The sequence below is a fragment of the Dermacentor silvarum genome, chromosome 7 (genome assembly GCF_013339745.2).
Source record: "Dermacentor silvarum isolate Dsil-2018 chromosome 7, BIME_Dsil_1.4, whole genome shotgun sequence".
NCBI classification, from domain to species: domain Eukaryota; kingdom Metazoa; phylum Arthropoda; class Arachnida; order Ixodida; family Ixodidae; genus Dermacentor; species Dermacentor silvarum.
Window position 1 is genome coordinate 14,021,344 of NC_051160.1, and position 24,356 is coordinate 14,045,699.

The 24,356-nt window shown below is 46.7% G+C and overlaps 1 protein-coding gene across 1 annotated transcript in view; it reads right to left on the reverse strand.

Moving 5' to 3' along the window:
- Nucleotides 1–310: 310 nt before the first annotated feature.
- The window catches only part of LOC119458584 (uncharacterized), a 360,297-nt gene continuing 336,251 nt past the window's right edge, over nucleotides 311–24,356 (reverse strand). Inside the window, exons 3-5 of the mRNA XM_049670231.1 lie at nucleotides 11,271–11,480; nucleotides 4,540–4,840; nucleotides 311–464 (exon numbers count right to left, since the gene is read on the reverse strand). Coding sequence (XP_049526188.1) covers nucleotides 413–464; nucleotides 4,540–4,840; nucleotides 11,271–11,480 — 563 coding nt within the window. The 3' untranslated portion in view covers nucleotides 311–412. The remainder of the gene's footprint in view (nucleotides 465–4,539; nucleotides 4,841–11,270; nucleotides 11,481–24,356) is intronic.

The window sequence follows — 24,356 nt, forward strand, 5'->3', positions numbered from 1 at the left end:
TAAGTGAATTACGTTTCATCCTATGTTCAAATTACAATCCGACGCTATCTCGTCTTTATGTTGTGGTTACGTCGTACTTTACGATTTTTCTGACGCATTTTGCTTTGAGAAATTCGATTAGTTCACAAGCACCTCAGCGCACACGCGGAGGGCCACGTGTTCGGTGTGGTTGGGGGTGATTTTCTTGGCCTCGGACGCTGACGCCGAGACCGACACCGACGTCGATGCGGGATTTTCTGCGACACGGGGCCTCTAAAGCTATCGCGTTAAAATAACCATAGAATCACAGGGATGGAAACCAATCTAACACAAATGCTATTTATTTGCTGTTCAGTGAAACAATGACCGTAGAATCGCAGGGATGGAAACCAATCTGAAGGACGAAACATCCAGCACCATGAGCTTTAGCTCCCTAAGTCATCCGGTTGCTATTGTTCCCGTAAATGTTCGATGTGTTGAAACCACTGCAACAGCAAAAGGAAAGCAAATACCTCAACGTACAGTTTTCCTGCATTAAAAAGAGAAACACGAAAATAAACGCGAAAATGAAACGTAATCGCTTCATGTTAGGGCTCACGTGATTAGACTTCTAGTCACGAAAATAAACGCGAAAATGAACGTAATCGCTTCATGTTAGGGCTCACGTGATTAGACTTCTAGTCCAGCGACATTTGTAAGAGTGGCTGTGAGGTCTAATTTCTCAAATATGTGGTGACATGTAGTGGGAGCGAAAGATCATCAGATATTATTACGCTTGTATAATTTAGTAATGTGTTCTCGCCCTTGAACAACAACAGTTTGCCTGACAAAGTATGCACCAGAAAAGTTGTAGTTCGCCGTAAAGATAAGGCTCAGGTTTGAATTGCGTACATTTTAGCGCAAGTTGGTTCATAATAGTTTTATAACTTCGCAAGTAATACCTACTAACTAAGCATAGAAAGTTTGGATCGATGGGTGAATCGACTTCTACTCTGCCAACAACCGCGCTCGTCGCTCGCCCGCACCGTCTCTTATCTCCACACGGCTCTGACCTTTCTATGCGCTGTGCATTCGCCGCTCAGTTTCCGTTGAAGCGAAAGACCGCACGCACCTTCGCCTAAAGCTTTACCTTCGCCCGCTGCGGCGTATGCGCTTGCTGCCAGCGTTTTGACAGTCGTCTGCAGTCATTCAGTGTGATCTATTCATGTTTGTTTGTGCGCGCTCACACCACGCTTGTTCATTCAGTTAGTAATAGTCGGGCCACATTTTCCAACGCACGCTACACATGCAATGCTGCCCGGATCGGCAGTGCAGCGCTACAGGTGTGTCCCTTCGCACGCGCTGCCCACGGGAAGCGCTTCTCATCAACACCACCGTTTAACACGCGCCTTCTCGTGGTCATCGAGTCTCTCTTAATGTCGGTCTACTTACGCCGCAGCACACCTGCTTACTTAATCAGCTCATGTTTACTACAATTCATATTGCTACCAAAGCCGCTCACCTTACTTCGTATGGCATTGCTGTGTTGCTATCGCATTCATTGCTGTGCCCTTAGGGCGAAACTGTGACTTTTTTTTTTACTTCTAAGTTAAGCTACCTCGCAGGTAATGGTACACGTCTCAATACAACTTGATTTGATGTAACCGCCTTTCGGAGGGATCCTACTAGATAGGATGGGCCTTTTCTGTGGATGTAGAATATGTTCCCATGTTTTCTTGTTAGACTGAGCATACAGACTTGGTGCGGTGCTCGTTCCAAGTGCGACCGGCGGATTAGTAAATAAGTTCCTATTCCTCTTCGAGTTATATATCAATTTAGCTTAGGTGCGGTTCCGAGTGCAGTCTGTATATCGTATTTGGCGTGCAGTAACTACACTATAATTTATAAATCGCACACTAATTTAGAAACACAGCACAAATGGAGCATTTCTAACAAGTGCAGTTTTTTTACCTTGTTCAATTAGTTATCAAGAGAAAGAATCGAAGAAACAAAAATAACTAGAAAAACACTCTCAGCATGGTTGCGCGTGAGTTCAGCGTCTGCTGCTTACTGCGACGTTCTACGACTTCACTAACGAGGTACCTTTCCCCCTTCGCTCACCCTAGTCAATCATTTCGCACAGAGCCGGGCCTCACTACTTGCATATCAGGCACATTCCAAGGGCAGCTAATCCCCATTAGGAATGCATCTCACCTAGCGCCTCGTCATCTGCTCCCGTTGATTCCTGCAGCTGACACTTTTTATTGCGATAGAAATTTACAGCCACCCGAGGCGCGTTCGCGCTGTCGTGCTGTCACGGCATCGACAGTGCATGCGCGGCCCGCGACTGATAAGTCTCCAGACACGCGAGCAACACGCAGCGTGTTTGGCTGCAGAACCGACCAAGTGGTCGCACCGTCACGCTCAATCGTCTCAGCACCGGAGCCACTGCAGCGCCCTGCCGTCCGGTATACTGTCATGAGCATCATGCGCACACGCACTAGCGTTTCTGCGCAGCTGTGTTCATACCACGCGAAATCTTGGCGTGGCGTAACACGCATAGCAACTCCTGCTGGGTAACGGGAACAGCACCCTGGCAGCTATACCAGGCGTCCCACAACGCTGGTGAGATGAAGAACGCCGCCAGTGGTTGTTGCTGAAACGTATTTATCATAGCACATTCTCCTCCCTTAGATCTACAGGATATTGTCATCAGGTGTTGACGAGCTGGAACAGCACTGGCACATTGGAGTTGGGCCCCGAGGCCCGTCTCACCAAGGTAAACAATGAGTTTTTCAGGATCCTCTTGCGCAGATTGTCGTCTCCAACGGTTCACGCCCACTCTTCGAATGTGGATGGCCTGGATGTGTGCGGTGTTGCGAAGTCCGAGAGTCCGAGCGGCCGCGAGGGTTCGATGTCTGGTGTCGTGCGAATGCCGAGAAAAGGAGAGGCGCAGAGCCACGTCGAAGAGATGGGAATAGGGTTTAATAAACAAATCTACATGATCTAGTTTTCATGTGCGACCGTTTACATCTCCGAGTGTCCACACTACACTCAAGCTGCGCTTTTTATCAGTTCTTTTCTCACTTTGACTCGCCGAGAGATTTCATTGTGGTTCTTCTCGACCATTCACAGTTGTCGGCCGTTCGCAAAAACCCGCCCATCATATGGCGCCGTTCCAACGGGCTCCGCCTCCAATGTTGCACGATCGCCCCCACATACCAGGCAACAGATGGCACCTTGGGAACCAAACGTGGAAGCTGTTCCCACGGAACTGCCTGACGTTGGCACTTTGGAAGAATAAGTGACCTCTCCGTGACGGTCAACTTGTCAATCAGGAGCTGGCCTTCGCGAAAGCAACCGCCGAGCCCCGTCGTAGTCCGGGCGGGTGGAGGTGCTTCACGGAACCACACCAAGAGCGAGGTTGCCGTTTTAGCTACTCGTGAGACCGATTTCTCATTGAAGCCTCTGGTCTAATTGCTCCTCCATTAGTCCCGGGTGACGGTGACGCTCCCTGGCCTCGAGAACGATGAAGTGTGAACAGTACTCCACAGCTACACGTCTGCCGGTGAGTCATTCTTTGTCCCGAAGGGCCGCCAAACACAACAGCGGCCGCCTTCGTATAAGCGTGGATCGCGCTGTTGCGAGAGCCGGACAGAGAAAGACTAGACGTTTACAAGCATCGCCCGCTAGGTAGCAGTGAGCCATTCAACAAGTTAGTTTAGCTGTCGTCGGAGACGACTAGATGCCTCCATTAGTTGGCGTGCCAGGTGCGTAAAATAGTCAAGCGTGCGGTTGTGAGGGGTGTCGGTGCGTACTGTCCTGAGGCATGTTGATGCCAAACGCCCGGAAACGTGCCGAATAGGATCATTGTCCTCCGGGAGGTGGTGTTGCAGGCATTGCACCCCGATTTGTGCATGAGATGGGACCGCGGGAAACCGTCGGCGTTCGGCAAAACGCGCCAAACGTCGGAATGCATTGGCTTGCACGCGGGTAATTCTATATTAAGGGTGTTATATGCCGCCGCTAGAGGCATACGTCTCTGGCCTATGGTAGAATACTGGATATGGCTCCCTGCGGGATCCTTAACTCTAGCATATAGAGTTAGAGTACCGGGATCTTGTGCTTGGAGGTAAAGTGATTGAATCTGGCCGGTGGACATTTATATTTCGGTACACTTGTACACTTAATTTGATATACTTACCGCAACGACGACAGCCAAAATTAGCCAAGAGTATCCATAGAATTGCTATCGTAATAAATTTGTATTAGCAACACGAGGAGGTTTTGGTAGACAGGTGCCACCGGGTCCACGTTGTGGCTTATTTTTCATCCCTATCTATTTGTTGCGAATATTAGGAGAAGGTAAACAATGTCCGTAACGTTTTCAACACATTTATTTTAGTATGCCCGCGTTGTTTACACAGCATGTCCGCTTCACTAATGCTTTCTGCACTTAATGAGCATTCATTCCCCTTGATTAATCGATTTTTTTAGTCATATGATATAGTGCTCTGCTGCATTAACAAGAGAGCATAAGTTTGATGCTTTATAAAACTCTACAAACCAGAACTTACTTACCTGCACTCTTCTTCACAAACCTCCTCATCCAAGAAAAAATTTGTTACGAGGCTTCTGTTTGGATATTCGTAAGCCAAGTACTCTTGACATTTCTCTGCAGTCACATTGTAAAAGTACGCTTCAAATGGATCGTCCAACCCAGGGACATAGAAGTATTCAGTGGAGCTTTCTCCGTCCAGCTTATCTTGAGAGTCATTTCCTGAGCCATACGGAGTCTTCAATTTCGATGCAAGGTAACTTTTAATATCGGAATTATTGCAGGCGTTCACTGGATCTCCGACACATCCTTCAGCCCCCTGCCCTAAATTAGCAAAGAGGAAACGTTACCAATGCGACTTGACACAAAATACCGCAAGCAATTTCAAAACTCCTTGCGGTCTGAGCATGGCAGTACTAACCTCCGTCTAAGGTGTCAATCGACGTACCATCGCGCTCAGCACGAGGTACAACGCGCGAGCGCGCGGCAACGTGGTCGCTCATTCATATTGAGCACGATAGTACATATAAAACACGGACATAAGCTGGGGAAATTCCAGTTTAACGTTTATGAACTCATCGAGATAAACAGTGGTCACCGAAATCCATTGCTTATACTGCCGGAAATGCAGTATTTTCTATGCAGTATCATTTTCTATGGCTTTATATTTTATCATGTAATTTGAAGGACCTTGAAAGCCGCAACATTTAGCGTGATGTACGATATAATGACAGTATATGTTGAAGTTTATGTGATGAGTGTAGGGCTAAGTAGTATTAATCACAAAATGTTTCTTAGAATATTTATGCGCCAATTCAAGGAAACGGCCGGAAGAACGTTCGGGAAAAGGGGAATTTTTTATTTTAATAAAAAAATTTGAGAAACGAAATGTGAAATATTCAAGACAAGTGCCTTTTCCGAGGTTATCCATGTCTTAAGTTAGACCGAGTTAAAAAATATCACGCAGATTTTTCGCAAAATAAGGTTAGCTGGTATGATGCCCGTGGCACTACGGCAGAAAGTGTTTGTTTGATTAGTCGTAGCAAGCTTCCTGTTCCTTCCTTTCTTCATTCCTTTACAATTTTTAAGTAATTAGTGCCAGGATAAAAGACACCTACTAAGTTTGTCGTACTCGATAGAACGTTCCTTGAACGCATTGCAAGCTAGTCTACCGATTCTCCTTGAACTAACGCCGTGTCTTGCACCTGCTGTGCGCGGCACTTTAGTAAAGAATAAGACCATTTGAGCAAACTATGTAAAAACAGTGAGAGATCGAGATGAAGCCGCTAGCCAAGCTTCACAGAAGTGCCCAATTAAATCGACTGCGTTCCTTAGTCTAGGGGAAAACTCCGCACAGTGTAAAGCTTTTTTTTTTTTGTAACATGTTGCGCATAAGCTGTTGGAGCACCGAGGAATAAAATGACCGACATGGGAGAAACTTGAAATTGCAGCTGATGTATTAATGGAGCTTAATCAAAACAATGCGTAGTCCAAGAGAGTCATCAAAGATTTGTAAATGGCTACAACCACATTCATGTCGCAGTGAAATATCAGGCAGCCTAGCTGGTTAAATTAGTTGAATGTCCGTTGGCGCTGTCATTTACAATTTGTGCACCCAAGTGTATGAATGTGCACATGATGGACTGTTTGATTCGGACTGTCCCATATACATTGGAGTCTAAATTCGATAATAGCTACTGCCGAAGGTTTCATTTTTCAAGTTCTCCATTCTGCCACACAATCTTTATAAAAAGACCAAAATATTGTTACGGTGAGGAAAGAAGGCAATGTCGTCGAGGGAGAAGAGTATGTAATGACTTAGCGAACTTAGATCGCATGCTGTGGCGGTGTCTCGCGTTACGCGGCCGTGGAAGCAACATTTCTTCGCGCTGGGGTGCGGTTATGCGCAGCCCCAACTTCGAAGAACAGTTATGGGCTCTCCAACGGGCCCGCGACGCGGCGGAGAGGTTTGGCCTCTCTGTCCCGACAAGGGCGAGGCCCCCTGCGTGCTAACGCGCGCCTTCAAGGACCACAATAAAGTTTTTAACACGAAAGTGTTTTATGCCGGGGTCCACCAAGACTTCACTGACGTATTTCCGTCACGGAAATACGTCATAGAACTTAATACAAAGAAAGAAACCAGAAGAAAAAGTTCCACAAACATGCAAAATTTGGAAATCGAACCCACGACCTTTCGGTCCGCGACGATAGATCGCCGAGCGTTTAACCCATTGCGCCACAAACGCATTTGCAGAGAGCTACACAGACGCGCCTTATATATCTAAAGCCCAGACCACACGTACGCTTGCAAACGCGCGCAAGCTCGCGTCCGCACGCCCACGCATGCGCAGACGGTGCGTCACGGCTCGTACGCGTCGAAACGCGGCGCGATCTCGGTGATCAGCTCCTCTCAGTTATCGCGCGCCTGGGCTGCCTCGCTGCCTCGCGTCGGCGCGCCTGGCTACGCAGCGACGGCGCGGTACATTCAACTCTCAGTTAAGCAGAATTATATCATGCAAGAAAGTGCTTCTTCTTCACTTTTCGTGCTGATCTAACAGCTCCAAAAAGATAACAATTACGTTTATAGATATCGAAGCATTTTGAAGCACTTTGAAGCATTTTGATACGAAGTGGCGTCTGCCAAGGTGTAAACAAGTGAAGCCAGTGGCGCGCGCTGTCGCGCGTATTTGTGGATGCAAACCGCCATTCCTCGCTAGGCGCGGCAACCGCAAGGCGCGTAGACGCGAGCTTACGCGCGTCCGCAAGCGTACGTGTGGTCTGGGCTTAACACTCCTCCGTGTACCCGCGCTCTTGCTCGGGGCGGTGCCGCCGCCTACGAGCAGAAAAGAGAAGTACTGCATTATGACACTAACGCGCACCGACAGTGAACGCTTCGGTGGTCTCAGCACTACGACGCCTCGATGCCAGCATTCGAAGGGACGCTGGCATCAAGAAGCACTACCAACGCCACCTAGGTGGCGTTCACCGTACTCAGCACAGCGGAGCGTGGCCTCCGCAATTAGCTCTGAAAATGTTTCTGAAGTTGATCGCGGAGGCTGCAATTACGACGCGCTGTACGCGCTGATTTGACTCGATGACGATTCAGTTACGTGCTTTGTCTTGCGCGTTGTATTAGTGTGTCAGTTACGTGCTTCGTCTTTCGCGTTGTGCTAGCGTGTGCAGCGTAGTGCAGCTTCCATATGCACGACGGTTGCTCATGGTCATCGACGTTGGTAGTCGTGATGGAGGAGACGTGCCACCAGGCGTCAGCGTGGGTGCATCAACGCCTAAGGGCGCTTTAGCCACAAAACACCAATAGACATTATATATCAATGTGCAATAAACATTACACTACTTCTGTGAAGACACGTTTCACTTTCGTGTTCTATACCGATTCCTATATAAGAGGGATCAACCACATTTTTTTCCTCCATCCCACCATCCATCCATGAATTCATCCATGCATCCTTTCTTATGGATTAATATAATGTTGGCGTCCTTCCAGCTGTCTGGTACACTTAAAGTCGTGAGGCACTGCGTGTAAACGGCCACAAGCTTTTCGAGCATGATATCTCCTCCATGTTTGATTAAATCGACTGTTACTCCATATTCTCCAGCAGCTTTTCCCCGAGTCATGTCTTGCAAGGTCCTTCTAACTTCATCGCTAGTTATAGAAGGAGCCACTGCATCCTGCTCATCACTACTTTGAATGAAAGTAGTTTTGGGCAGTACAGGTCAGTATACAATTCTTCCGCTATTTTACTTTGTCATCGAAATTGCTGATATTACCCTGCTTATCTTTCAGTTCATACATCTTGCCTTGTCCTTTGCCAAGTTTTCTTCTGACTGATTTCATTATGCGTCCATATTTTACGGCTTCCTCAATCTTTCCCACGTTATAATTTCGAATATCCCTTACTTGCTTCGTGTTGATGAGTTTTGGCAGTTCAGCGAATTCTATCTGATCTCTTCAGTTTCACATTTTCATGCTTTGTCGTTTCTTTATTAGGTCATTTGTTGCTTGGGAGAGCTTACCTGCTGGTTGACTTGGTGCCTTCCCTCCAATTTCAATTGCTGCTTCCGGAAATCAGCCTCGTTGCGGTTTCATTCATTACATCTATGTTATCTTCGTCTTCCTGTTCTAAAGCTGCATATTTGTTTGTTAGCACCAGCCTGAATTGGTCTGATTTCACCCTTACTGCGTCTAGGTTGGCTTGTTTCTTCTTGACTAATTTTGCTCTTTCTCTCTTGAAATTGAGAGAAATCGCAGACCTCGCCAACCGATAGTCATTGCCATTTACCTTGCCTAACACTTCCACATCCTGCACTGTGATGACAGAGAGTATGAAATCTATTTCATTTCTTGTTTCTGCAATAGGGGCTTTTCTAGGTCCACATTCTGTTATTACACTTCCTGAAGAAGGTATTCATTATTCGGGGTCTATTCCTTTCCGTGAATTCTATCAAAATCTGTTCCTAGAATTGATGCCGTAGTTGCCAATTGCTTGCTGACTAACCTGCTTTTCCCCCACTTTTGCATTGAAGTCGCCCATGACTACAGTATACTTAGCTTGCACCTTTCTCATCACTTATTCAACATCTTCATAAAACTGTTTTATTTCTTTATCCTCGTGACAGGAGGTAGGACATAGGCTTGCACTACCTTCATTCTATACCTCCTATTCAGCTTTGTTATACGACGACTGCTACCCTCTCATTAATGCTGTAGAATTCATCAGTGTTGCCCGCTATCCAACCGCGAATTTTCTCTTGTATGGAAGACCCCTGTAGCACAGTACCTGGCCGTTAGTCAGCACCGTGTAAGCCTCACCAGTTCTTCTAACCTCACTAAGGCCAATAATATCCCAGGCAATGCCTGATAATTCCTCAAATAGCCCTGCTAAGCTAGCCTCACTCGAGAAGGTGCGCGTGTTGAACGTTGCCAGGTTCAGATTCCAGTGGCGGCCTGTCCTGATCCAGAGATTCTTAGCACCCTCTGCCGCGTCGCAGGTCTGACCGCCGCCGTGGTCATGTGCTCCGCAGGTGCTGGGGACTGAGGGCCATGGGTACATTGTTGGAGTCATTATGGAGGTAGCGGCCGAATACTGCACCAGGGAGGCCAATTCCTGTTCTGGTGAGGGAGTGACTTTGATGAAGCTTAGTGGGCCATCCTAATTTGGTTGGACCTGGACTAGTATAGCCCCACTAGCTCTCGGCAGCTCTTTTTTTGCCATTGTCAGGTGCCACCCCATGTCTGAAAATGTAGTGGACTCGAGGAGGACTCGAACTTACGACGTTCAGATTAGAAGCCCAGTACACATACACAGGACCAACTCCACAGACGATGCAATAAAGTTACAAAATGTTTAATGTCCCTCAAGTTTGACCGGAAGACAACTGTTAATGTAAGAGCCTACAAATAACAATTATTGTTCTTGAACACTTGAACACTGAGTTGACATTAAGGTACATCAGTGTTCTCCCTTCCCTGCAAGTTTTCAAAACTGTGCAATATGCTCTAAAACATCGAAAATGCCCGCAATGTTCAACTAGTCACGAAACAAATTGCACCATGTGCACTTCAGATGTAATCCACAAAATAGCTTTAAGCTGCGGAAAGCTATACATTGGAGAAAATGAGGAATGTTTCAGTGACAAGGCAAGAATACGACAGAAAAATAACGTAAAAACGGGGACATCGGCGATCAGCCAATCATAGTAATAAATGCGCATGCACTCCAATGTTCAACCGCACTAGTTTTTTGAAGCATGCAGAACCAAAAAAATAAAGAAATTGTAAAGGCGCACTGCATATTTACGGTAGAAGATAAGTGCTTGAGCGAGACGTCACTTTAGCTTATCAAAATTAGAGATCTTGTTTCTGGATGAACACATGCACGTGTAATGCCCTTGTCCGCATGGCTTTCGATCCTGATGGTTCCTGGTGTGTTCTCGACAGTGTATAAATAGTTGGTGCTTGTCGAATAAATTTCAGTTGTCAGTCTGCGCTCGTCCTGTCCTGATTGTTTTCTTGTTCATCTCCTCGTGCCTTCGTGCTGTTTCAAGGTATTTTCAACAATCCTGAACACTTCGATTTCTGAATAAATCATCTGTTTGTGCTAAGTCAACAGGATATCTGTGTCAGCAAAAGCCGTACTTGCACGAGAGATTTATAGATTTTAATTTTCTTGCGCCTGCTTTCCAAGATCATGCGCTGGAGGGTTTCCATAAATATTGTTTCTACTGTTTCCTGCAGTGTTTTCACTACCAGGCAACTACTGGAATTTCGCAACTTGAAGACCGTTGAAGCGACGGTATCCTGCTTTCACTGTGGGTACTGCTCCGGTCACCAGGAACCGTTCACCCGTGAACATTTTCCAACAATTCTCAGAACTTCGTGCTCTAAATAGTAATCTCCTTGTTGAATCGAAACACATCCTGGGTGTTACGATTGTGTCCTTGAGACACGTGCACGTTTTATTGAGGTGACGTCGTCATACTATCTCAGTTGTGGATACCTTATACAGTATAGTCTATACTTCGTTAGTTTTCTGTTTGTGTGCTTGAAATGCTGTATCACGCATTTGTCTTTGGTTTAACATAGTTTTTCTTTTATTTGTGCATAACATCTGGCTTTGTTTCTTTCTTGCACCAAGGCTGCACCTCTGTTGCTAATTAAGACACGAACTTATCAGCATAAGGGTACACGTACACAGACTTAGGAAGAGATTTACAACCTATAGCGTATACATACCCGTTTTGCACAGAGACACACAATCAAAGCGGGACTTAAACGTATTGTTGTGGTTCTTGTCAATCAGAGCATTAGAGCACAGCCTACTAGTTTCGTTGTATATGTACAGTATTGTGTTGTTTAAACTCTCGACATCTTCAAAAAGTGGCTGACTCGGAGTCTTGCAGGCTGGATCAAGGGAGTTACCTTCAACGCGGGTTCCAAATTGACCTTAAAAAAGAAAAAAATATCATAAGATTGCTTGCATAAATTAAATCAAACTGTTCAAACTTTTCATTCAAAGCAGAAGCGCTCAGACAATTGTTTCAGATCCCAGACCAAGGCGTGAGCAGTTTAACATTTGGTCTCTTCGTACCAACCATGGGTAGTAACACTGGGCGAGCTTGTGGATCATGTAGAACAGGCGGGGTTGTCTTTCATTCTTTGAGAGAAATTAAATGATACGGGCAAGAGTTCACTGAGATATTCCGGAACATCATATGCACTTTCACAGGAGGGTGGTTTGAAAGCGGTAGGTTTTCTTTGCTCTTTGATCAAGTGCGCACTATTGGCGCCATCCGCAGCGAGAGAGGTGACAGAGGCTTTGGTGTCTCTATCCCATCTTTAGGCTTTGATGGTAGTAGTTGGTAGTAGATGGTAGTGATGGTAGTAGATGGTAGTAGTACTTTAATGCTTAATTTTATTTACATCCAAAATAGGCGAGGGAAAGGTCTGCACGTGCGGCACTCGTTAGTACTTGACGTCTGCTAATGCAGGACTGACTTGAAGCGGTCGCAATTTTACGTCTGAAAAGCCCTGCTTTTACAACGTCATAAATGCGCACCAAACCTCCTCGGTAGCATGGCGGGCACGTTGGCCTGACTTTTGTGTATATAGGAGCTGGAGGGATAAGCTGCCACCTGAATCCAGAGTTGCCGTAACAATGTCGCCTTCGAGCGTTATTTGTTAAATTCGTTAAGGCTCATACAGCGTTCACAAAAAGACCCAGTTTAGGTTTGCGACACTTCGAGACACTAGGAGACGACCAATAAGTGTGCGCCATTGTTCGAACGAGAAGTTTTTTTGCAGAGTGGTTTCTCGGGAGGGGGATCGGAATGGCTTGCGGCCTCCATGGGCGGATAAGACAACCTCGTCGGCAAAGTCACTACAAGCAATACCGGTATGTCTTAGCAGCCACTGAAGTATGAAGTTGTGCTCTTAAAGGTACCATAACACGTTCGTATGACTATTCTCAGTTTATGACTGTAACTGAGATAAGATGGCCCAATACTGCTATACATGCAAAGGAAAACTGCGCTTTCAGCGCTTATTCTAACTCGAAATTTCTATTTGAGAGAGCTGCTTTCAGGGCATCTCCCACCGACAGCGACCGCCACTTCGGCATGGACTGTGTGACGTTAGGAAATACGGGGCCAGTGCTGCGTCATTTGCTCGCAAACGGTTCGAGACGACATGGGGCGTACGCTTTGCTTCCCGCGCTCTGGCACCCAAAGGTGAAGCAAGGGCGTCGCCGTAGAATTGTGCCCACATTCTCTTCACTCGCGCTATAAAAACCAGCAGCGGACCACCCAGACGCCTATGCAAAAATGTCGCAGTTTCGCCCGAAAGGCGAAGCATCTATTGGGATAGCAAATTAGTAGAGAGCTACTCGGAGTAGGGATAGTGGGTTTATCGGCTGCATAAACTTGTACACATTCGCTTACTAACTGAATTAACAATCGTGGTGTCAGCGCGCACAAGCAAACATGAATAGATCACACTGAATGACCGCAGAGAACGACTGTCAAAACGCCGCAGCGGGCGAAGGCTCGCGTGGTCTATCGCTGCAACGGAAACTGAGCGGCGAATGCACAGCGAATACAAAGGTCAGAGCCGGGTGGAGATAAGAGACGGTGCGGGCGACCGCCAACGCAGGGCAAAGTGCAGGGGTTGTGCAGAGGAGAAGTTGTTGGCAGAGGAGAAGCTGCCCCCCCCCCCCCCTCCCTCCGCCTCCTTCCCGCGCTGCCTTCCCGCTTTCTTGGTTTCGCGTGGGAGACTGAGTGGCAAGATACGCCTTTGGTGCCGCCCCGCCTCCCTCCCTCCCATACCCCCATGGCCTTTCGCGCGACGGTCGAGTTTGCTTTCCGCCGTGCGTTCGCTCTCCGTGATAGCGCGCGGGGGAGTTCGCCCTCCGTGATAGCGCGCGTCCCCCGCGCGCTTTCGCTCGGGCATACGGCGCGCGGCGACGATTTTATCGCCCTTGAAATCTATACGTAACCTCACGGTGACGACTACGGCAGAAATCCTGTTTGTGTCCATATAATTGCTATCACAATAAAACAAAAACAAACAACGTATGGCGCTCATGACATATTTCTTGCTCCTGTAATTGCTTCCGATTCTCGCTGTAATCAAAAGCATATCCTTCGAGATCAGCTTCCGTTATGCGGAGGGAGCCGTTTTCACGGGTGCAATTCATTTCGTCTACTCAGTGTTACAACACCACTGTCCGGTTGAACTAAGGTAATAAAAAATTTCACACACAAATTTTATAACGCACCGAACGCGCTCAAATTTTGCCAACTTGATGTGGGACGCGTGTGGTTAGGCATAAAATTAAGAGTTCATTGAGGTACATGTGGCAAAATTTGTTTTATTGCCGTAAAGTTTGTGTGATGGCCCCTTTAATTGATAGCCTGATCGGGATGATTTCTTATCTCGCCTCGGAGTCCTGTGGTGTAGGCCAAATTGCATGCTATCAAGGACGGCCTTCAAGTCGCAATGCATCATTACTTAGCGAGGGCGCTCTAGTAACACGTGTTTTATAACAGCCTACAAGGGCAGCAAGCGCTGTGATAAACGTCAGTTTAAAAATAGTAATTAGCGGAGGCGAAATTACAAAGGCACCAGTCGGCTTGGTGGACGAGACCGGCTCATAAGTATAGATGTGCATCCGGTTCCCATATGAGAGAGAGAGAACGAGGTCTGGCACGCAGTGCTGTAAAGGGACCGACCCCCGTCTGGTATGTGTCTTGAGATTATCGTGCCGATAGAAAGATATTACTCACAACGACAAGAACAAACATAATGTTATGCCTTAAATAAGGCATTATATTTTTTACAGTCGGCACACGAAACTCACGCAAGAAGGACGGACAGCAGTGATACCCTGCGGCGAAATGTGTCACTTGAAGCCTTCAAAACCGTGTCCATTTCCAAATAAATGTACAGGGCCCAGTTCGTTTCAAATGCTGTATCTACATTGTCGCAAAAACCTTTCTATCCTAATATTGCAAATTATATCTAGTTATCTGTGTATTGTAATCTGCAAGAAGTTTATTGGGTCTCCCTGCTACCACCTCAAACGAGAAGTTAGTGGCTCTCGGAATCCATAACACCGTCACTGAGCTGTCGGACGCGGTTATGGCTTCGCAAAAAGCCAGACTACAGAACACGGCGGCGGGCACAATCATCCTCCACCGGACCGGAACGGCAACGGATCTTCGTGCCCTCGATGGGCAACGATCACTCCCAGCAAGATCAAGGCGAACCCCATACCGAAGCACATGAGTCATGAACTCCACGAAGGACGACGCAAGGCTCGCGTCGACAGACAGCGCCGACAATTCAAGGGCGACCCATACGTAACGTACGTGGACGTGGCGGCGTACCCTGCAAGGGACCTCTTCGCGGTATAGCCGCCGTGAACGGGAGAGAAAACTCCTTGACCCTCGCGGCCTCCGTCAGGGCAGAGACCCCAACTGCGGCTGAGATCGTAGCCGCGGCGCTAATAATAAAGCAACATGACAGGGTGGGCAGGGAAGTACATGTCGTTACCGACTCGCAACAGGCCTGCCGTAACTTTACCAACGGACGAACACCGCTGCTAGCGGCTCAGATTCTAGGCCCGTGGCTGCAAGAACCCCATCAAATCACGTGGACGCCGGGCCACGCGGGACTGGAGGGGAACGAAAGGGCGAACGCCTTAGCTCGAGCGCTAATCAACCGAGCGGGGCAAAACCAATCGTCTCATCAATCCCACCCTTTACCTTCATGCCCCTGTCATCCAATTACTGCGACCGACTCGAGATCCATCGACTCAACGGCAGGATTTATCCTCCCCCCTCACAAAAAGCTCAGCACTGAAGAGGCAGTAGCTCTCAGACTTATCCAAACAAACACATTCCCAAAACTACACAAATACAGCAAAATATACCCACAAACATATCGCGGCATCTGCCCCTGGTGCGGCGACACGCGCCCTACACTCTTTCACATCTCGTGGGGGTGCGGGGGCAAACCTCAACACTTAAAGACGCCTAGCACGTCATTTTATCTGTGGGAGGTACAGCTGACCGGCGATATCCTGGTGAGAGAAGAAGCACTCGTCCAGAAAGTACGTCGAGCAACCATGTCCAGCGGAGTCCTGGAATGAGGACACCACCCACTCGTCCTCAAGATCGATGACCTCAATGGTCCAAATAAATGTTTTCTCTCTCTCTCTCTCTCTCTCTCTCTCTTATTTAAAAGTTTAGCACTTAGATTTGCTGATGAAAACATCGGTAGGAATTCTTTTCAAACAAATTGCTTTTGAATCTTCACCGTTATGAATAGCTACCACTTCGTAGTTCGAAATGTGGCATTAAACATTGGTATGTTCGAACACCTGATGGCAAGCACTGCACACAAATTGCGTGCACATGGCCATCATAATACCTTGCAATACTTCTAGTACAGCAAAACGGCTTTTGTTCATAAATGAACCGCATTCTTGCACCTGGATGTCTTGCTAAACACGGTAATTTGAAGAAGTGCAGTTACTCGTGTGCATGAAGAAATTAGAGGCACATAAAATGTAACACAAATTTCTTGCAAAATATATTACACTCAGACTTAGCATGTCTCAATAATGCGTGAAAATAGTGTAGTCTGCACAAAAAAATATAGAACGAACACTATGTAAGCAATGGCAACATACATTGCAAGAACTAAGAACTGGATGCAGATGCTTGTGGCAAGAATCCACTAAACGTAATGGCACATTCACAAACTGCTCACATCCTAGGGCCACATCACGTGAAGGAAATTTGTCCTAGGTGCGTTTTATAACACATGTACTACAGCACTGCTGCAAAGAAGATGACACTGTCGCCAAGTATCACCTCTATGCACATAAAGTGGTATAAAACGCCGTAAGTTTCATATGAAATGGCTCCAACACCATTGAGGTTAGTAGGGGTTTGTAATGAATGTGTTGAGACACTAGACGTGTTATCATAAACACATCTACGCAACTGCAGTAGCATGACAACACTCAACCGACTAATTTTCGCCATCCTTAGAACGTTTCGCATTGTTTGAGATTCCACCAAAATAATATAATAATCCGCATCGCCGCACGGTTAGACAGCTGTTATGCCATTATCTATCTACTACATCTCAAGAATATCCTCGTTTCGTTCAATTCGTTTTGGTACAGTCTTTCCCATCCCCATAAATTCAGTCGGATAGTGCATCACACCTGGGCACAGAAAACGACGCGGCTCACTGAAGTGTCCTTTTTCGTCTCCATGACTTCAATTTTGCAGTCTCAGCTTCCACATCTAAAACAAATCGGCAAATGCTGCGCAGCCCGGCAAGAGAAATGGCGTGGCTTACAAAAACTGCCTTATCAAAGCTCCAGCTATTGCTTGCGTCAATCACTTGAATGCTGCGAAGTGTTTGAGAGTCGACATAAATATAACCAAGTAAAGTGTGGGGCTGCTGACAGGGTAAAAATCTTCGAATGAGCACAGTTTTCTTGCCAGTTCTTAAATTTATTCGTAACACTTAACACATCCTCTCAACTGTTGTTAAAGAGAATGTTTGGTTAAAGTGAAATATTATGAAGTTACCTATTCCCGTATTTAAAATTTATAGCTAACAAACGAGTACCTGAAGGCTCAAAACTGGGCCCTCTATTATTGTAACTTTATATAAGTGACCTCCTTAACTGCCTTACTTACACTGATGTTTTGTTGTACTAAGACGACATCACATTCATGGCTACCGGCTGGTCTATCGATTCCTTGCCTACTAAATTTAATACAAAGCTAGAGAAAATTTTAAACTAGTGCTGAGGTAAGGCTCTCGATATTAACCCTTCTAAAACGTCATTCATTTTGTTTAATTGCAGCCAGAAGTCTCCATTCTAGCAGCCATCGCCATCTTCATCGGCCGCCTTTTTATTTATGACGCGTTCAGGTGCATGCGCATACGCATGTGCCTCGTTCCTCGTGCTGCGTGCTGCGAGGTTAGAAAAATAGACGAAGAATAAAGCATAGCTTCTTCTGCTGCTGCCATCGTCCTGAACGGTTCCTTGTTCTTTCGCTCGCAGACTCACGCATTGTTATAGTGGACCTAACCTCGGTCCCTATAACGTGGTGACCCGGACGTGATCGAACACGCAATCTTCTGGTCTTGAGTCACCTGAGCACGTGCACCTGAGCGCACCATCAATAAAAAAGGCGGCCGATGAAGATGGCGATGGTCGCTGCATCCATCGTTCATTCCATCAATTAATTTAAACCACAATAACGTTCATGCCTTTTGTGAGTGCTCGTTCCTTGGATTAATGCAAGACTCGAACTTGAAATGCGCAGATCATAGCGATAATTTAAAACGTAAGTTAGCCCCTGCCATAATAATACTACTTAAAGCCCGATCCTCTTCGACTACATGAAATTTGCTTACACTATACTACGCACTTGTTCAAGCCGACATTCGTTTCAGAGTGGCAGTTATATGTATATCAGTTCCAGAGTGTGTTCAAAAAAATTTGGCACACTCAACTCTAGTTGAAACCTTCGTAACACGAAGCATGATGCGAATCCTGGCAGCACGAGAGGCCGATGCCTTGCCTGCCCGTAACGAGGTCGTGGGGCCACAGAGATTCCTGCAAATGCTATACTACAGGGAACTTTGGCACAAGCGTCTACGTAAGGCACAGACACGGCGGTTCAGCCATGGTACAGCCAGCATGGGTAGAGTGTACTAGAACCTTGTATATTCTAGGTCACTGTGGCAAGCGAATGGTGGTTGGTATACAATGCATTTGCCTAAGCTTCGTCTTTCTGGCTTAAAACGGCTTTGTGACTTCGCGAACCGATCGTTTTCAACAAAATTCTTTTCAAGTGCTTTTCCATTTAGAGTAATAAAGGCAAATAAAACATAGTAAACAAGGCCACAAAAACGTCTGAATCTACAAGCGAAAGAGAAATTTATGTACTAACTGTCATTCCTGTTGTAATAGAACGATCCCAGCGCCGTACTTCCCTCTGGTAATTTTAGTAAGAAACTATATTGGCGGGTTCTAGGCACGTGTGGGGCCCCCAGCGGTCTCAGACGCGTGTTCTTGGCGGATGAGGGAAGTGTTATCGCACGTGTGCGATGAGTTCACACTCAGTGCGCTTGGATTTTTTTCCTAACCCCATTTACACTGTCACTGCCGGAGCCACAGCTTCTCTCCATCCTTGAATGCAGATGGCAGTAGTGGTCAGCTCGCTGACCCACGAGAACGACGACATGCAGGAATACATCACAAAAACTGGCTTGCCCTGCAGGCTACTTCGAATTAAAATATATTGCAACTGTTTGTATGAAGTTATCTCTGACGTAGGTATTTTTTTTTCAGACTTTCCAGAAAGGCCACGAACTATGAAGGATGAATTCACTACGTATTTGCGTGCCATGCATGTAAGGAGATGTCCTTCGGTTGTAGGACTGAAGGATGTCGGCCTCTCGTGCTCCAACGATTCGCGCAGTGCTTCGCATTACGAACATGTCAACTAGAGTTGAGTCTGCCAAATTTTCTTGAATACACTCTGCAACTGATCAGTCGTGTTGGCATTGTTTAACAAGGGAATCGAATAAATCCAAAGTAGAGCGACGGCCACTCTATGCTTCCAATGCGACATGTTACGTTTCTGTATTGTGATATGTTGCGCTTCTCTAGGCCTAGAACTCACTGTGCCTTTGCTTATGGAGGACGCAAAGAAATTAACAGATGCTAATTTGTACTCATAATGTGCCGCTATCAAACCCCCACAACGCGGCCCGCCAGCAAACGGGTTACGTCTCGTTCGGCCTCGTACTACAGTCCTGTTGTTGAATCAAGAACACCACTCATCGAAATCATTTACGTACTCATTTTCGCCTCTATGTTCAATTGTAGCTGGTACGTTATAGTGCGTCAAGGTTAAGCAGGTACACTGATAGAGCAGCAGCAGGATCACTCAAAGCGCAACTGTAGTGGATACGACTTTCTTCATAAGCACTAATAAACAATATTCGCCGATAGCGTAACCATAGCAACGAAACAAAGTTCTTCATAAATTTCGAATTAAAAGGAAGAAAGGACAACAACTTGCCGTAAGTCTACAAAGAGCAATTCTACCACACAGAAGAAGTCTGCCAGTCATTTTCAGTGTTCCGGCTCGAACAAGCTCTGGCGTTCCAGCCGTATAAGGACGATGTGCTGTTTCAAATCCTACTTAAAATGAGTTCAAACAACTATGTCCTTCATTCTAAACTATTCCGGGGCTTATAGTCAGCGGCTCTGCGGAATTTCGTCAACTGAAAGCCGTCGCAACTGCTGCAACAAAATGAAGTCGTAAGGGCTGCCTCGTTCAGAGGCCCGGCCTGCTGTGACTTGCTAGCCACACCTGTGTTTTGGGACAATATACTGAACTTCCAGCCATAAGCGTTGGACAAATAAAGTTTATTCCTATCCTATCCTATCCAGTGACTTCAACCAGTGAACTTTATTAAAGAAATTAAGGAAATTACATTCAATAAACATTGCACTGTATGCTGAATCATTTCGAGCAACTCCACCTCCTAATTCACGCGTTCCAAAGCAGCAATCTTTAAAAGGTGTCGTCAATAAATAAGAAAAAAATGTACCCGTGAGCAGCAAAGCCATTAGAACAGGTGTTGCAGCAAGGAAGCTCAGGAAACGCATCGTGGTTTCTGAAAGGAGACCAATAAAAATATTTTCTTGTGTATGGGACTGAATAAAAATACCGTATGGGACTGACAAAGCCACTGTGAAGCAATGGCTAAGCAGGCATTTTTTTAAAAATATTGAATGGGTAATGTAGATACGTGATAACTTCGAAAAACTATATATTTCAGACATTGATGCGTTTAAATGACAAGTGTGCGTCCGGTACTCTAATTGGGACTGCATCGAAGTTCGATTTCCACACCATTGAACCAAAACGGCGTAACTCATTGCAATTATTTGCTTCTTCCATCTCATTCCTGCATGCGCACTGGCGATAAAACTGAAACGAACGCTAACGCAAAGAGGTTTCCTAGTACTCGTACCCGCCGTGGTTGCTCAGTGGCTATGGTGTTGGGTTGCTGAGCACGAGGTCGCGGGATCGAATCCCGGCCACGACGGCCGCATTTCGATGGGAGCGTACTTAAATTTCCACGGAAGCGTACTTAGATTTAAGGGCACGTTAAACAACCGCAGGCGGTCCAAATTTCCGGAGTCCCCCACTACGGCGTGCCTCATTAGCAGATCGGGGTTTTCGCATGCACGTAAAACCCCATAATTTAGTTAAATGTTTCCTAGTACTCGTTTAGCGTGCATCTTATACAATTTGCGGTCGTGTTCGGGCACAACGTCTACCGCTATAGCGCCAGAATGATGGAAGTTCACCTATTATCCAACTTCCTATCCTAAAACTGTTGGGCATTTGTAAACGGTATACAAAAGCCCCAAGCTCATGTGTCTATAGAACACGGGACCAGTGTGCTCGCTCTTGCACTTGCCCCGTGTACTGGGGGTCGCTCTGTCAACAATTTTTTTTTTTCACCAAGAGATGTTTTAATGTCAGGTCACCATTAGTCACGCTGCCCTCTTTGCCGTGCAAACCGCCACTGTGTGGGGAATAAGCCATCTTAGACGCCTATACGCTTTTCAATCAATTCTCACTTCAGCCAACGTTACAAGAACTCAACTCAACAGCTGTCTATCTCCTTCGACCGAGGAGTGTACATGGAGCCTCCATAGGAGTCTGTCCCGAGTAGCGGTCGCAGAAACTAACAGCGCTGCAGTATGGTGTCCGAGATCTGGCCAAGGTCGATCCACATAGGTCGCGAAGCTTCGGGCGAAAAGCGGTTCAGAACCAATTGTCACCGACATCGACAAGGGTGGTTATGGGAGCAGCGACTTGAAGCGCGACTATGTTTGGAGGGAATAAACACTGGGAAAGAGAAAAGCGTTTTCAAATTAAAGCGAGACGCAGTTAGATTCATTCAACGAAAATAAAATTCCTAATTCATTTTATATACGCATGGCGAGAAAATATACAACTGTATTTTACTTGATCATTATCAATAAATACCTTTTTTCAGCGCCCACCGTGAGAGCGCCCATCAATAGCGGCGGGCGTTGACGCCGCTATCACTTGCAATGCCATGCAACGCTTGAAGTGCGTGGAAAGGCGCGCTCGTAAAGTTCACCTGTTATAATACGCCCCCCTCACATGTTGCGTTGTTTTGCATGTCGACGTTTGTCTGAATTAGGTGACGCGGGTAGTTTTATTGTTTCTTAACCTGTGCAGTCAAAAGTAGTGAGTTGCGACCGTTAGATACTTGTTTACTTTAGTTGTTTTCGTGCAACAGCGCTGGCCGACGAGCTTGGCGTCCGACGAAAGGACGAGCACTCTACGCAATCTACGCCCAAAGCGTTCGTCTTCCTCCAAAGGAAGTATGTTCTGTGCGGCGATGCGATTTCGACACCCGTACGGCTGATCTTTTCCGGCATCGCTTTTCGCGCTGAAAACTCGGAACGCCCATGAAGTCGAATGGCGGGGCATTTGAATATACAGCTCTAATGGCAGGCCTCCGAAAACAAATTTCGCGCCTATGAGAACAAAATGACGTCACTTCTGTGTTTAGCACATATACGTCACATTATTTTTTGTTCCGCCGGAAGTGTTCCCTCCTCACACAGATGGCGCTAAGCCCCATGAACCGCCGATAAGCAACCATGTTTTGAACGTATGGGCTTCTATGGAAGCTTCGCTACCAGATGTATTTACCTTGATCTGGCCCCCTCGCTCAACCTGCCATCCGGATCATAAAAGTAGACGTGGCTACCTACTACGACGACGACGACTACTACTACATACTACAGAGGAGGGGAGGGACAGACCCACACCCTAAGGAGCTTCGCCCCTAAAAAAATTCCGAAAGTTGTGTCCGTAGCGCGGAATCGAACCAGGGACCCCTCGCTTCCGAACGCGCGGCGCTAACTACTACGCCACGAAGCGCACATGGACACACGCACCACGGTGACAATAAATACCCAACATTAACGAAAGACTGCGCGTTTCTAACGCGTTTGTGCTAGCGCGTTACGGCCCGTGTAAGAAGCTGGTCTAAGACGCTGTGGCCTCTCCGCCTTACCCCCGTATTCATAAACGCTCCTCGACTTGAACTTGACTTGCCACCGCCTTGGGCAGCGCGTTCGAAACGCGTTGAAGGCGGTGGCAAGTCAAGTTCAAGTCGAGGAGCGTTTATGAATACGGGGGTTATACTCTCTCAGCAGTCATGTGATGGCGTCGGCAAACGCGGTGCACGTTCCGGCATGTGTAAACGGCTGCGTAAGGCGCTGTGGCCTCTCCCCTTACTAGAGAGTACTGCATGTTTCTAACGCGTTTGTGCTAGCGTCCCCTTAAGCGGGAGATGGTGCAATTATAATGAAGGGCGCTGTTATAAAATAGGAATGACGTCACATATGGCGCGTGTCATTGGTGGAAGTCAATCGTTCGATTTAGTGCGGCGAGACTGGGCGAATTACACGGAAGATTCACGGTTTACCGATGATTCCCTCCGGAGCTTCGCCCACTCATCATCATTCACCCCGTGGATATGCGGTGTTTTTTTTTTCTATTCTACGTGTACAGCCACGACATGCCCTTGGCGATGAGCACCGTTGTATAGACTGCAACAATACTAGGCGGTAATTAAGTAAGATTAGCTGTAAATCTAACCAATAGTGGCTACGGATACTTACGAGCGAAATTTCGCTAACCGGCGAAAAATATCTAAAAGCTTTAGTTTCTCTTGTCGGCTATCAACAGGCAGGCTTTTACAGCGAAGCCGTTAAAGGCTCAGTCTCCGATGGTCATCTCCAGTTCAAATAACCAGTTACACCACCACATCTTAATAATCATAATTGGAAATACATATTTCCCACCATAGTACAGCTTCGCTGGTCTTCCATCTCCACCCCAGGGGAAGGGCTGACAGTACTTTACAGCGAAAGCTGTATATGGCTAGGCGAAACGAAAAACCGTTCGTCCCATGTTTTGATAAACGTCTCCATTGGCTGCGCCGTCAGTTACGTCGTTCTCTACGTCGCAGCCAAGCGCACGCGCACCATTGGCAGTGCGGTTAGTGACGTCGTTAGCGAACGCGTTCCCGGCATTTCCACGTTGACGCTGCTCTGCCCGCAACGCTGTCTCCTCGGCTCACCGTTGTCGCATGCGTTCGATATCTCGAGTTAGCTCGGCGTCGTGGTTGGCAGCATCTGACCGCCATTGGCGCTTGCGTTCCACTAGAAACACAAACATATAACCAATAATGGAGAAACGCTTCAATACAGGGTCGGGATTAGCCCACTGCTAAACACTGGGGCCACACGTTTCAGCTTCGCTGGTTAACAATCTGTACGAAGTGCTTGGGCGGTGTTTTTTATTTATTAGCTATGCGAGACAGAACGCTTCGCACATCTTCGATTCCTACAGCACGAGCGATCTGCATAATTATTTTATATGTCAACGTTAAGCTGCAGTGAAATAGCGAAAATTTTGCCTTTTACGTCATGGGCGCATGGACTATACAGTGGTGCCTGCAGCAGCATTGTGCGATAAGTTTTCATAAGATCAATAGAGCTGCGGACTTGTAAGACCTTGCGGAATCACAGCTCAATTTCTAGTGAAGCTGTTTCTTTAAAGCAGTTGCATTAAATATAAAAGCGAAGCTGTTAAGGGCTGAGTCTTCGATGGTCGTGTGCGCGTGTAGGAAAAAAAACTCCAATTGGCCGTA